The 16,013-nt window shown below is 32.5% G+C and overlaps 2 protein-coding genes across 4 annotated transcripts in view; both read left to right on the forward strand.

Annotated features, from left to right (window-relative positions):
- The window catches only part of LOC111055233 (facilitated trehalose transporter Tret1), a 210,359-nt gene extending 201,633 nt beyond the window's left edge, over positions 1–8,726 (forward strand). For all 3 annotated transcript variants that reach the window (XM_039422505.1, XM_022342407.2, XM_039422506.1), the window contains one exon: positions 1,231–8,726. In XM_039422505.1, coding sequence (XP_039278439.1) covers positions 1,231–1,825 — 595 coding nt within the window. In that variant the 3' untranslated portion in view covers positions 1,826–8,726. The remainder of the gene's footprint in view (positions 1–1,230) is intronic.
- Positions 8,727–14,674: 5,948 nt separating this feature from the next.
- Positions 14,675–16,013, forward strand: part of LOC111055262 (carbonic anhydrase 1) — a 54,838-nt gene continuing 53,499 nt past the window's right edge. The window contains exon 1 of the mRNA XM_022342432.2: positions 14,675–15,041. Within this exon, the coding sequence (XP_022198124.1) occupies positions 15,002–15,041 (40 nt within the window). The 5' untranslated portion in view covers positions 14,675–15,001. The remainder of the gene's footprint in view (positions 15,042–16,013) is intronic.

Below are 16,013 nucleotides of genomic sequence, written 5' to 3' on the forward strand. Positions count from 1 at the left end.
TAATTATTGACTTCAATGATTATGATTTCATTCAATGAAAGCTTATTTCACATAATAATAACAGCTGGCATCAAAAGCGGAAATGTCAAACTTGATTGAAATTGAAACAGTAGCGATCATCAACATTATTTTCTTCATCTGATCTAAAGTAACCAGATTATGGTAAGATTCACATCAATGTGTCAGCATTGTTTGAAAGGGGAGCATTGATGCTATTAATGAGGAATACTGACAGTCAACGAACTGTTATACATATTCTCCAATATTTTTATCGAAAGCTACCTTATATTTTTTTGGTAAAACAATCAATGTTTGGGAATAATTGATTCATGGGAAAAGCGCCTTACTTCTGCAAGATATTTTCACATTAGGAAAAGCAACAACAGCTGTTTGGCCGTTTTAATAAATAACCCCTTTCTTTCGCCCAAGTTAGATTTTGGCCGAATTTCCTTATTCTTCACAAACAGATTCCACAACGGACACTTCTGAAGTTTTTGAAATACCCCTTTAAGCAGTTTTCGCGATCTGTCGGATATACAAACAAAATTAGTCTTGATAGAATAGGATCAATTGATAGAAGCAACTCCCGTCATAAAAGTTTGTTTTATGAAAAATAAAAATTATCTATACTCACAGGAATAACTCTGATTGAAGCAGCAGTGCCCAATCAATTATTTGTTCTCGATAAATGAATTTTAATTAATTCTTCAACTTGGTGCCAACCTAATGAAATAATCTCAACTTAATGCCAACCTGACAAAATTATTAATTGGTCGCCAGTTATCAACTGTTTCGAATAGGTACTCTCTCTAGATTATAGTTCTATAGTAGCATATGATATGCACATTCCAATTATAATTAAGAGATTGGGAGAAGAAGAATATACATGCTAAAAGACGAACTTTAAACCCTTAAAAACCACCCTTAGAGTTGAAATATCACCAAAAGATTTTTTAGTGAGCACCTAGGACGTATAAGGAAGCTATATTCTAAGTTTTGTTGCAATCCATCCAGTAGATTTCCAGAAATCGTGATCAGTGAGTCAGTGAGATAAGAATTTTATAAGTAGGCCTATAGATAACAATCTATAGAATGAGAAGTAATCCATGTTTATATGATGAATTATCATGATGATAGCCAATTTTAAATGAAGTAATGATAATGTCTAATATTTGTAATAGGCCTAACTTATTCTAAATAATAATAGATTATTTTTGCTATGTGATCCAGGTTCTCCGGCGTGACAGCGTTCCACTCGTACGCAGTGAGCATATTCAGGGAGACGCTGGGCGGTACGGACCCTCACGGCGGAGCGCTGGCCATGGCTTTCGTTCAGCTGCTCTCCTCGCTGTTATCGGGCTTGCTGGTCGACTCAGTCGGTCGTCTGCCGCTGCTAGTCGCCAGCAGTGTGTTTATGTCACTGGCGTTGGCCAGTTTCGGCTCGTTCGCCTACTACGAGCAGATGCAGCGTCAGCGAAACGCCAGTCCGCCTGCCGACCATGACTGGATACCGCTGCTCTGTGTCCTCGTCTTCACGATCGCCTTCTCGATGGGAATCTCGCCGATCTCCTGGTTACTGGTCGGCGAACTTTTCCCGTTGGAGTATCGCGGACTCGGAGGAGCGCTCGCCACCTCATTCAACTACGCATGCGCGTTCGTCGGTGTGAAAACGTTCGTGGATTTCCAGGAGATGTTCGGACTACACGGCGCTTTCTGGCTGTATGCGGCCATCTCAGTGTGTGGTCTCTGCTTCATCGTATGCTTTGTGCCCGAAACCAAGGGCAAAGACCTGGAGGAAATGGACCATAGATACGCGAGGACTTAGTTGGCTAGTGATTATTATGCATTTGTAGGACCATTTTGTAATAATTTGTATCATAATTTAGTTGATGTCGGTAGTATCGATAAACAATGTTTGATCGTTAGGGGTTTCTTATCTAATATCTCTAGCCAGACTTGCTGGTATTGAACTGTAAAATGTTTTATTAAGGTTGTAAAACTCTTCCATAGTCACCTGAAAGTGTTGTAGAGGAAACATTCATTGTAATGTAATTTTATCATATATTGAAAACTGATCCATACCGGAAAGTGAATGTGTTGAAGAAAAGTTTTGATTTACTGGAGAGGGCTTAAAACCATGGAGACTGTAACAATTCATAGAGCAGATGGCAAGACTGAGGGTGAAGAATTTTGATGAAGCAAGAAAAGTTGGCAATAGATTGTATAGTCTGAATAGGTAACGCTACTCTCTCCTTATTTTTGAAGTAACATCAGAGTCATGTGAAAACTATTCGAACTTGCTCATATAGCTTACTTATACTTGCATAGGTTGCTGTTATGAAAAGTATACCTATAAAAATCTTATGACAGCAGAATGGCATTCAAAACATTCATTAGTCGACTTGTCTTTGAATAATTTTCATAACCACCTTGGTTTGTCAACATCAGGAGAGGCTCCATCGTAGAATATTTAGGCTGCATTACTTCATTTTTACTGCAGTACAATAATCAGGCAAGGGTGAATTAACAGCATTCTTCTCGCCATTATTGTGGAATCATTTTTTAGTGAATCTTTCTTGATTATAAATGTTCCTCCACTATAAGGGATCGCATAGGAAGATTTTAGGCGATAGGACAAGTTATGTGTCTTTTTTCAAGTTGTAACCAAAACACCAGCATGAATCTATTAACTTTTTCAGACCTATATCGCTATTTGCAACACCAATAATACCATATTATCAAACCGATTGCTCATGGAAAATAAGAAAAACTTGAAGGAATTTATCCTTAGTGAGATTAACTTGAAACTGTCAGCATATTATTTGAATAACATTGTCAATGCTTCCAATAAAACCAATGCTGATAGTTGATCTTAACAACAGAATTACAAAATAATCATTTGTAGGTAGTAGGTAATCTAAGAATGATTAGCTGAAAAAAACTGTTGTATTCTTGTAGTTTAAGGAAATCTCTAATATATTTGGAATCCATTAATCCAGTTGATTCATATATTAATAGTAGGCATGATATGCAATAGAATCAGAGGTATTTTATTTGATAGGCTACTCTTCAATATATAATAAAATCTTCCAGCAATAATATCTCTCAGCATAATAAGATAGTAGCTTTTGATATACTGAAAATTTTCAAATACTACTTTATTAAAATATACTATAGTAGCCATAAATTGTTTAACATTAATTTCTAACTGTGCTGGAATATTTAATAAGTTTCAAATAATGAATCAATCGATGATGATACTATATCAATGTATTTGATTACAACATTCAATGTAGCATACATATCTGGATTCTCTCAAATCTTTCATGAAAATTTATTTAGAATTTTCCAAGCCTGAAATTAAAACACAATTAGTCATTTTTCTTCTCATCTATAACAGCATATTTTACAGTTCTTAATCAAAGATTAGATTGGAAATTATTTGGAATTCTTTTCAGATTGAACAAACATAATTATCTATTGTTTTTTGTTGCCTAAAACTTGTATTTCTTAAGTAATTCAACTGCACTACTGCAAGTTTAAGGTGATCTTTTTCCATTGTTTTTAATCAAACATTGTTTATCGATTGTACTTATTCATAAGAGCTTATTGTGAAAAACTTTTCGATTTACAAGAAATCATTTATTCTTGAGGGAGAGAGAGATAAGTTTCATGGTTCCTTAACAAAGCCCACAAGAAATATTCGAAAAATACAACTAATCTCATCTATAGACTTAACTCTGTATTGATAATACCGTTGATTGACATAGTAGTGAGCCTTCGATTATTGATATTGCATTGTTCATTGGAAATGAAAACATGATTAACATTGCTCAAATATAGTCAAGATTCTTCCAAAATTTAGAAAATAGAAACTTACAGCTAGATAAAGAAAGTTTTAGTTAATAAAATTTTAAACATACACGGAACTTACAAAAAGCAGCAGCTTCTTGGAGAATTTGATAACATATAAGCATAAGAAATGTGAAATCAATATTATCAACAACTAAAGATTTCAAAGCTCATGTTAGCTCATTCAATATCCAAAACAAGCAACTCATTGAACTAGCATCCAACTCATGTGATGCTGAAGTTCAAAAAAGGTCCTAAAATGATTATCTTTTAATACAGGGATCAATTTATATTCATAGTTGTGAAAACAGTTGTATGACCATCTTCCCTTGTTAAGTTTAAGTAAAGTCAAGAAATGTATAATGTGCCAGTGCATTATTTTGAGATACTTTTTAATGTGTGGCAAACCATGTTGATAAATAGCTGACTTTTCTCTCCTTCCCAATATAAAAATTGCAAACAATTTATTTTAATGCTGCAAATATCAGAGTAATTTTGAGAAACTTGATACAAATTTTGCATATTGAATGATTTCTAAGACTTATTCATTTCTATAATGTTATAACAATTAAAAATAGATATTATTCTTCATTATTGCACTTACTTCAACACATGTGATAATATGATTTTTAAATCATATAGGTTTACATAGAATGTTGTTATAATAACTCGTGAGATGTTCTTTAACGTTGTTCTGTCTGAGGATGATTTTTACAACAATTTTCTCTCCTTTTGGGCCTGTACGATTCCAAATGAACTGTATATACAATACCACACTACACTTCATGTATAGATGTATAACATTTTTTATTGTCTCTTTTTCTCTAACCAATCAGACGAATTCCAGTTTTGGGACCATATAAATTGCAACTTTTCAATTACAAGGATAGATAATATCACGGTACATTATACTCCATTACTAAACTCAAAAATCAACCAAACATTATACTGTAACCAGAAGTTATTTGCAGCATTGAAGTAAACTGATTTATTGCTTCAACAGTAAAATTCAGCGCACAGTTGATTGGAAAACAGTTAATAATTTCTCGTTGCTTCTCAAATATGTTATCATCGATTCAAAAATGTAAAACAATTTTCCTAAAGTGTGCCTTTAGTATAAATGACCCTTATGTTTTAGTGGTAGGCAGTCCCTAACAATATTATTCATATCACTGATGGAAAATGTTCAATCATTCATCTGATCATCCCTGACAGTCTTCTATCAAGGTATCTTTGAACAGAATGAATGAATTAAATTTTCTAATTTCATCATTTCTTGTAACTATTGAAAGTTGTTGAAGATATTGTACTTTGTATAATTTTATTAACTGATTTCCAGGCTAATTATAAACATAGTATTTGACGCCTTCACTATGTTTAGGTAGCATGTTGAGAAATTCTTCATTCCAGACAATAAATAATTGTATTCATGAACAATGATAATATTAAATGACAATAAATTGAATTTTAAGATATTTGAATGAAAATAATAGGACAATAATTGAATAACAATATTATTATTGTGTATTTCATGGTCTTTCTCCTTCTTATAATAAAATTTTAGCCCAATAATGAGTAACACAAGCATTTCAATAGAATTATACTATTTTATATTTATATTCTTCGTGATAATATTTCAGGTGAACGCATTCTCACCTTCATTCTCCATAAACATATCTGAACATATCCTTGCATTGTCTCTTGAGATTGGAGATCACAAAAATTGTAAAATTCATGTAACTCTCATAATATTGTGATTTCAGTCATCTGTGATCTCAAAGAGTGGTTTTGAAGGAGAAAACCCCCAACTATTTATCTGAATGAGTTGTGTTTGGCTGAGTATAGTATAATAACCTGCAGCACAAAGAGATTTTTCACTAGTTGAGAGTGATTACTGACATAATCAAGAATCACAAAATTAAGATCTTCTGATAATAAAATAGAGGAAATTCTGCTACCGTATTGATGACAAAAATATAATTATTTTATTTTAGCTTTGGAGTAGATCTCTCTTTTATAGTGAAAATAGGATGAAATGGTGCGTTGTAGATAATATCACTCATATCTTATAAGTGGAAAATGTAAATTAATATTATATCTTACTTATTCTTTTCTCTCATCTTCACAAATACTCTCAAGCAATAGTTCTCTGAATAAAATGTGAATTTCTACAATTGGGGTAGTAGGCCTAAATTTCAAGGTTAAATGAAAGCGATATTGTCGTAGTTCCAAATAATTTATTTGAGCTAAACTAAAGTTTCAATGCAGTTGAGGTCAGTATAACCAAAAAAAACACTGATGATGATGATGATGATGATGATGATGATGATGATGATGATGATAATGATAATGCCTTGAATGCATTGAAACTTGACTAAAAAAATTATGTGTGGAACTGAAAATATTCTTTTTCAACCTAAATATGTAGTCATTCCACAATATCTCTGTTCATAGAGTAAATATATATGTATATTCCAGTTTTTAGTCAGTTTTGCATACGAATCACTGCTAGCTGTTAAAAACATAACAGTGTCGCCTATATCATATCGAATGAAAGCGAAAAAATATTCTTGATCAATATAAATATATTCTTTTAAAAAAATGAGGAATTTTCGATATTTCTTTCAAGAGTTTCCATGCTAATTTTTGAAACCTATAAAATGGAAAATTTCGATTTGGAATAGCATAAGCTCTGGTTCTAGAATAGTTAAAAATTCTTAGACATCAATGACTATGACAATATTATGAATATACACTATTGCCTTAGAATAGAACTAGTCATCCTTTCTCTCTCCTACCTCACCTCACCTGTAGACTGATTTTTCTTGTAAATTTCTATTCTTCTAATAGTAATAGTTTTGTACGAATGTGTTTGAAATTTTGAGCTTGAATCAAATTGTGAGAATGTAAATTACTGTAATTAGATTTATATATTTTTTAAACATTCAAGGTACTTATGTAAATAGAGATAAAAATTTTCAATTATTTATATCTAATAATATAATCTGTAGGCTACAATAATATACGAATAATTTTTCAATTGGCAATTAGGAGCATTCGGTTTTCATCTTTGAAAGAATATTCTGTCATGTTACTAGGCTTATATAGTTGAAAACAATCGTTGAAAGTTAGTTGCTATTTGTTCAAATTAATTGAAATTTGAAAATTAGACTGAATTCTAATACAAAAATATCATTGTGAATTGTTGATAAATTCTCAGTATTAGTACTTAAATCTGAATTCGACATAAGAAGAATAATTTCATATTTGAATCCTCGTTTGACGTAGACCTCACTTCAAGGTTTGTCTAGGTGCAAATACTACATCAAGTTGTTTACCTGGTTACCCACCTAGTCTTTTTCCTTTGGATACTATACTCTTCCATCTTCTCATAAACAAGACCTTCAATATATCTTTATATAGGCCTATAGTTCTAAAATCACTTATTATTTTGCTCTTTTTTCAGTACCGTAACTTCTATTATGACCCAGGTTTTATTATAAAATGGAAACAATGAGTTTTGCAAGGTGGATTATTGTATTATGTGGGTTAGATAATACTGAATCATCCTTACTTTCCTCTTATTTCCAATTAGTTTGAGAACAGTATTCTTATTCTTTACTTCTCTTTCTTAAGAATATTCTCAACAGCCTAGTGACCTGACAATAACTATTCAACTTCATATAATATTATATGTATAGGCCATATGAATTGCTAAAAAATAATATGTTGTGATTCATAAAGTCATTCACAGATGACCAAGGTATTACGATAGCTCACTGTTGAATGAAGGGATCACTGTTGGATCTGTGAAAATATGAAATTTGAATCTGAATGGAAATTAGATTGTCACAATAATTATAAGGATGTATTGGAATAATTTAGTGTAGAAAATAGACTGATGCATGTTTAGGCTACTATATGTCTGATTAGAAAACGAATTGAGTGATCGAAAAGTAACTATTGAAAACATGTTATGAGACATTGCTGTGTTAAGTATATCTACTGAATTAGAAATGAGAATTACCGTACCGTATGCTATTATGAATAGGTATTAGAATTTTTATTTTTTTCGCTTTAAATTTTCACACCGTATTCAAGTTTCAAATTCAATTAAGTAAAGCTACATATCTATAGTGTAATTTAACTGTTGGGATCTCCTTATTAGCTTTGGATTTGTAATGATTTCTTAGCATTTAATTCATATGATAGGGCCTACATAATATTCATTGTGGAACGGCATTTCTACTACATCAGTAGGTGAATTGGAAAGTGATATTAATATGATAGTAGATATAGCCTACCTTGTCATGAAATTATCACAGATTGGAAAAATATCTTTATTCAGTTATAAACATTCGATATTGTCAATTTGCCTGAAACGATGATGATGATGATGATGATGATGATGATGATGATGATGATGATGATGATGATGATGATGATGATGATATGATCCCAATGTGAGGAATGGAATGTCATCTGTGTGTGCAATATAAGTTACTTAATTTCTCAATAAAATTCAATGTTCTCACAATACTAATGCTTCCAATTATATTATAAGCTTGTGAGTAAATAATATAACACTGTTGAAAATGTTAGCTATTGAGAAATATTTTTTTAAATCGACAATAATTATTAGCCTATACCTAAATCGTCGTTAAAGTAGTGCTTTTGTAATAACTATACCTATATGAACATTATGTTGACAATAATAACGATAATAATTCTAATCATGAGAAAACATCAATTTTTGACAATAAGCTAGACTTCAAAAACTATATACAGCTTGATTCTGTTGAATAGAATTAATTGAGCTGTTTGATGTAAAAATATTATTTTTTGCTTGAAAATAAATTTATATAAGAAAGAAATATGCACTTCATTGATCCTGCCATGAGATCCACAAAGAATCTACAAAACTTCTTATAAATCTTTGTATAAGGCTTTGTCATATTTGCGGTAATCACTTTGAAATCTGCATCTTGCACGATAAAAACTCTGATAATAGTCAAGTCAACGAAAGGTTATAAAATAAAATATTTGGGAGACAATTATTTTAACCTCGCAGCTCTTTTGAGTTAGGAGTTGAACAAATCAAAAGTCTGTTGCATATCCATACTTTTTCACTAATAAAATAAATCTTGAATTTTAAAAACACTTATGAAGTAAAAATGCACTCACTATTAGTAGTGACGATTTAATGCTCACTGAACATTAGAGTAAGTTTCTACAGTCTGATGATGACCCACACCAGGTCGAAAAGATCGTCACTACCAATAGTAAGTGCATTTTCACTTCATAAGTTTTCTTAAATTCAAGTTTTAAATCAAATGTCTCCACCCCTACCCCCTGTGCAATAGGTGTGGAAGTGGTTTTTAAAATCTCTAAAACGAGTAAGATACATGATAGAAACTTGCGATTAGTCTCAAATGAAAGATAATTACATTTTCTATGAGCTACGTTGCCATCCATCTTGCATGACTGTTCATTATCGAAAAACTGTCCAGACTGTGAAAATGAGGAAAAAATCGCAAATTTATTGATTTTTTGAAACAAACGTATCTTACTTCACGATTATATTTTTACAAAATTCATTCATCCCACATGAAAGAGGGATTATGTTCTTCAAATCAAGACCAAGTACCATTTTTTATCATTTCGGGTTACCGAGATACACAGTTTTGAATATAGAAATTGGCCATTTTTCTGTGTGTTTAAATATGGGCTAAATTACACTAAAGTTGAAGGATTTTTTTAATTTTTTATCAAATTTTAGATACGCTACATGATTTTGAACCGCCTTGACGAGCTGAGAAGAATGAGCTGTAGTAAAGAGGAGATCTGATCATTCTGTCGAAAGTTATGTGTTTTAAGTTTTGTTCCCTGACGTATCCTTATGACGTACCCCCCCCCACTGGGAAATACTGGAATTGAATGTTTCTAACAGGTGATTCTCATAGAAAATAACCCTCGTGTAATGATTTCAGCCGAAATATGTATTTTTTTGTTAGGAAGGCCTTGAAAAGGTATTATAATGAAAAATTTGTATTTTGGCTGTAGGACATGATTTTCTATTTTTGGGTGTATTCCCCCTCCTTCCACTACTGAATTCGAAAATTCCCAAGGAATCCTGTTAAGGATTAATTTTTCTTCAAAGTGATGAGTGATTTTTCTTCTGTATTAGAAAAATATCCAAGTTATATCGGGTAGAAGTGGTAGGTTTGCATAATTTTGAAAACCCCTTGAAAAATACCCCTTTTTTGAAAATTCGTAGCTCCGGGACCAAAAATGGTAGAATCCTGCGCAACCACTCCATTTATTGTAAATTTTATCAACTTTAATTTTGTAGAGAATGAATTTTTTCCAAAAACTCGTAGTTCTCGAGATTAAATGGAAACATTGAAAAAGTTCGAAATTTTAGGGGTTTTGGAGGTGAAACCGCCCTCTGGCGTGTCAGAAAATTTCAGATTCGAATTCAGCGTCCCAAAATACATATAGAACCGTGAAGAAAAATTCTTTAGGGGCTGTTTCCTGAAAAACGACCATTTGACTGGACTATAATGCATGTGAATAAGAATAAGAATACTTTATTTGCCATTAAACAAAAAAATTGCAATAGGCTTCGTCTAGGTCACAAAAAATCAACATTGAGACAGTAATCCATTAAAATTTTAATAATATATTATAAACATTTTACAATATGTTCTACTAAAATATAATCTCTAATTGCTCACTCAAAGAATCGCGTGTCAAAAACAATGTTACAAACTTTAAAACAGGTAGATCAGCAAGATTTGGTCATTTTTCAATTGTATCTGGGTTGGATGCCATGAATTCACTAAGCTTATAGAAAGGCTGATTCTTCAGCCATCTACTAAAAACTATATTTAAAACTTTTCTCTGGCAGATTACGAACCCATAGTGGAAATTTATTGAATATCATGTATCTCTGATAATAATGACTCTTAGGCTATGTGTCTTTGCCAATCTTAATTGAGGAATAGGAAGATTAAACTTTCTTCTTGTGTTATGGGAGTGCCCTATGCTGTTAAACTTGTGTATATTACTTTTTACTTGAACCAACAACCAAATAATTATGTTAAATGTATAAAGTTGGCACTGTCATTATTCAAATTCAAATTCTTTATTTTATCATAAATACAATAACAAGAAATGTCTGTATATCACAGTCGTCATAAGTACAAATATATACATATAAGTAACATGTTTTTTCAATTTAGTTAACAAAATAAAAGGTCAGAAAAAGTCAGCCAAACAAAAACTCATTCAACGAGTAAAACTCTCCTCCTACAACAAACTTTTCAAGGTTTTTTTTTTAACAAAGCATCATTATTAATCGACTCCAAGCTATCCTGGTAATTTATTATAAATTTTAATACCAGTGACATTTATGTCCTCTTCATACAAGGCAAGACGATGTTGGGGAAGTAGCAAATTGGTACCATGTATTGTAGAATAATTGTGGCTAGCTCCTACAGTTGTAAAACGATCACCATTCCTTCTTATATACAGGATGTCCCACCAAGGTTGTAACAGCCATTAACCATAGATTCTACTCGAAATTTCTGACAAAAACTGTTCAGTAAACTTTTTTCCTATCGACCTTAGTTTTCGAGATATATCGATTTTTCGATATTTTCAGAATATGCCTACTTCTGGTCATTAAATACTCAATAGCTCAAAAACTACTGGTCGAATTTCAATTTCAAGATCGAGTATTGTTGGAAAGAGAAAAACATTTCAAACAAGGTTAATGTAATTTTATTTGTTGTAAGATATTTTGTAGTTTTTTATTAGGGCTTAAACTTGAAAAAATGCTATTCTTCAAATTCAAAGTGAAATTTCAAACCGTTTTTTCTCGGTTTATCTCCGGGTGATTATAGTAGTTTCAATATTTCAAAAACTTCTCCATTTCATAATCTTTCGAATGAGTATAAATTAGAAAAGGTAAGTTCCATGATAAAGTGTTCAAAACTGCTAATATCTGGAATGAACACCTTCAAAATGAGGAAATTCACAAACAGCAAGCATCAAAGTGGTGATCCTAGGGTGAAATCACCTGATTTCTCTCTGACAATATTCACAAGTTTTAATCAATATTTTAACATCATCACGCATCATCACGTCTGAACTACTGGACTGATTAACTTGAAATTTTGCACATAGATTCTTGCTTAACCGAGGATGGTTATAAACCTATTTCAAATTCTACAATATTGGATTACATCAAGTTTTCAGTTTGTCAAGTTTTCAATTATTTGTCATATGCTTTCAGTTGTTGTAAGGAAGCATCAGAACATTTCGAATGATGAAAACAGGTTTTCCGTCGCATCCAACTTTTTTCCGCCATTTTGGAACCGCCATTTTGAATCCAACTTCTTTTTTCAATTGAAAGGTGGTCATATGATACATGATTCCGATACAGGATTTCCAGAGAAAAGGTATGGTGAAAACCGCACATGAGATATCTCAAACCTTTCAAAATTTATTCTCATTCATTTCCTTTATTATAGTATAGAAGAAGATCGATAGATGGATGATATATCCATCTATCTATCATATTCTATACTATAATAGAGGAAAGAACACGTGTAGAGGATAGGAAAATTATGTTTGACGCATCATCACGTCTGAACTACTGGACTGATCTACTTGAAATGCTGCTCATAAATTCTTAATCAACCGAGGATTCTTATAGGCCTATTTTCAATTCTTCTGGATTTCATTACGTCAAGTTTTAAAATAGACCCTTGCGAAGCTCGGGTTACCTGCTAGTAAAGGATATATGCCTTGGAGAGAAAGAACGCATTGCTCTAGAATTTAACTTCAATTATAGAGAAATATTGAAACAAAATAAATGATAACTTACTTTCCCCATCAATCTCCAACTACAATCAAAAACTTGTTTTCCATACTCATGTAACGCTTCGCTATATACACCTCTGTAAGCCGAAAATTTCTTTCCCTACAGTTACCTTGAAAAGTACACATTCCTGCACTGATTACAGAACGCAAAGAATCACTTTTCCGCTCTAGTGCGCAAAATATTACTTTGCATTACTTTGTGTACTCTCAATACTTTGCATATTATCGTGCAGCCATCCCAATCAGCTGTTGACATTGTTGGTGTGTATTTGTTCTATCTATTTTTTTCTGACTTTCAAATAAATAGAAATGAGAACTCATTAAATTACACATTTTGAATATTATTAATTATTCATTATTTCAAATAATATTTTTTTCATTCATAAATTGATTGGTTGAAAAATTATTTAGAAATTAAGATTTACTTAAAATTATTCAATTTTAAATTTGTCAGTTATCGATTATTAATTTTCAATTGGATTATCAAGTTTAAAATAAATTAAAGTTGTTACAAAAGTTGTATAACAAAATTATACAGACAAACATTTGATGGATTTCAGCCATCATTTTACCCATAATCAACCACTTCTCATATTCAATGGTAACTGTAGGAAAAATTTTATGTGAAATACGTGTGCAAAGTTCCTCTGCTGCACTCAAGAAACTATTCCGCCCTCGCCTACGGCTCGTGCGTGAAAAGTTTCTTTCGGTGCAGCAAACTGTCACTTTGCGCACTAGTTGCACAAATAACTATTTCGCCACACTGCACAAAAAGCAGCTGTTTTCCAGTCCCTATGTAGATCTGAAAGACATTGTTTGCAGACGACTTTTGTCTGACATCAGAACAGGTTTCTTTCCGGCCTAGGCCGGAAAGAGAACCCTTTCCAGCCGCTAACATGGAACTTAGAAAGGTGATCAAAAACAGCTGATCAAAAAACTTTCCATTATTTGTGTTCATTATTCAATAGTTAAAACATTTATAATAATATCATATTTTTATCATTTGAAAGAATAAAAAAGTATAAGTTCAACCTCCCACATAATTGAACATAATCTTTTAGGTTATTTAGACAAATCAGAATAAAAAATAAAAATACTTGGACAGTTTCCTGATATTCAGATTACCTCAGATTTGCTAGAGCTATGACCTTCCACTTCTGCTTTCGGAAGTGCTTAGTAAACAATTATTATTATTTTTTTTTTCAGTGTGGCGAAAAATAGCGTTTGCACCACGGGCAAAAATGTTTTTCCGGCTCTCAATCTTTTCTAGTCCTCGGCCTACGGCCTCGGACTTGAAAACCGATTTCGAGCCGGAAAAGTCTAATTTTCGGCCCTAGGTGCGAAATATACTATTAAGGAACGTGGGAGAGTGATGGAAACGGGAAACCTCTATTACAGTATTACCTTACGCAAAGGTGCTCACAGGGGAAGGAATACCTCGTGTCAAATTGAAAGAAATCCTCAAAAAATGCAGTAGAAATTATGAGCAATATTGTTCACCGAACAAAATTGAGCACCAACTCAACGAAAATGTTCACAAACTAAAGTGAACAAATTCAGAACAAGGGAAATCAACCACTGTGTGCATCGATATAGTGATATTCATTTCAAACTGTCAGCATGCAAGAAGTTGCATGCAAGTCAGCATGCATCATGCATAGGTACCACCAGTTCTCCTCGTCCTACCAATGCTGACAGCTTATATTGAGTCTGACTGTAGCTGCGCTTGCGCAGTAGATACTAGCGCGCAGTTTGAACTTGAAAATCCTGTCAGCATTCATTGACAACTACATGAATGCTTCTAGTTCTCCCAATGCTGATAATTTGAATTGAATTCACCTGTATCTGCGCTTGCGCAATAGATACTAGCGCGCAGTTTGAACTTGAAAATGCTGGACACCGGTTTGCCGGTGCCTCTGCTTTGTAAACAAACCGTTTTTATGCAGCTGATGAATGTTCTGTATAGAAAGGCTTCGGTTCAGTATATCAACACCAACAGTCACATGTTCAACTAGTATTGGAAGGGGAAGGGGAAGCTGAAAAGCTGCTTGTCACGTGACCCTCTCTTTCCCCCACCCGAGGGAAAAGACCACGGAACGGCCGCCAGTTATCTATCCGGCAAGTTCTCAATCCTCAGTTCTTGTCTTCTACGCCTGTCGCAAGCGTTAACTGTTCTGTTCGGTTTCTGCTTTCGTAATTCTTCAGGTTCTTCTTGCTGTTCATTTTTTTTTATTTATTTTCCAAACAAGGAAACTACATCATGAGCAAGTCCTGCGAATGGGGTTACACTGAACAAAACGGTGAGTAAAGACAATGCTTTCATTGAATGTTTTCAACCTACTACTCTACTACCGGCTGATTTTGACAGCTGAAAAGCACATGTAGTAATGTCAACGTATCTACTAGACTACTGTATTAGGTTGGTTTTTTCATGAAAAATAATGATCACTTTCCAACATCGAAACAGTAAGTAGAAGTTTTGGTTCCAAGACTTCAAAGAAGAAATTAAAAGCTATAGTATCAAACAATGACAATGACAATGATGAATACAGTAATAACAATCATAATTTATACAGTCGAACCTTTTGATAAATCGAACCTCCAAATAACTAAATCTTCAACGTAATTAATTTTGTCACATGACATTTTAAAATTGTTATACAGGTTCTACCTCTATGTAACGAAATTTTCTCTACATCGAAGTTATTCTCAGGATAAACAACTCCGTTACACAGAGGTGAAACTGTATTTTTGTTGATGATCAAAACTTAGAAGAAAAGTTATAATACTCATTCAATTTAATAATTTATAATGACAACCAATACAACAATGCTGGTAGATTTAACAGGGTTAGCCCGGAGTTTCTATTCGAATTCCCATTCGTATAAACTACTGTATAGTGTAAATATTGTTTATTGTGGAAAATGCATTAATACATTCCTCGTTTTTTTTCTGTAAACTACTGTTCCTATTGGTTTGGCGTTGATTTGGAGTAGGTGACGATTGTCATCAATCAAATTAATAAGTAAAGAGAAATTCAATAAAATCTTTCAACACAAAATTTATTATCGGGTGGGCTTAGTGGCTTATGGAGAACATCACGGAGCTCACACATTTGAATTTTGAGAGAAATATTATTCAAGTCTTTGGTCAATCACTGATAAATACATTAACTAACTACCACAATATAATAAATAATTGATTGATATGATAAGTTTTCTATTATCAACTCTTTAATAGTTATAGGCATATCCATTGTGAAATGTAAATTG

This window comes from Nilaparvata lugens, chromosome 2 (assembly GCF_014356525.2).
Source record: "Nilaparvata lugens isolate BPH chromosome 2, ASM1435652v1, whole genome shotgun sequence".
Lineage (NCBI taxonomy): Eukaryota > Metazoa > Arthropoda > Insecta > Hemiptera > Delphacidae > Nilaparvata > Nilaparvata lugens.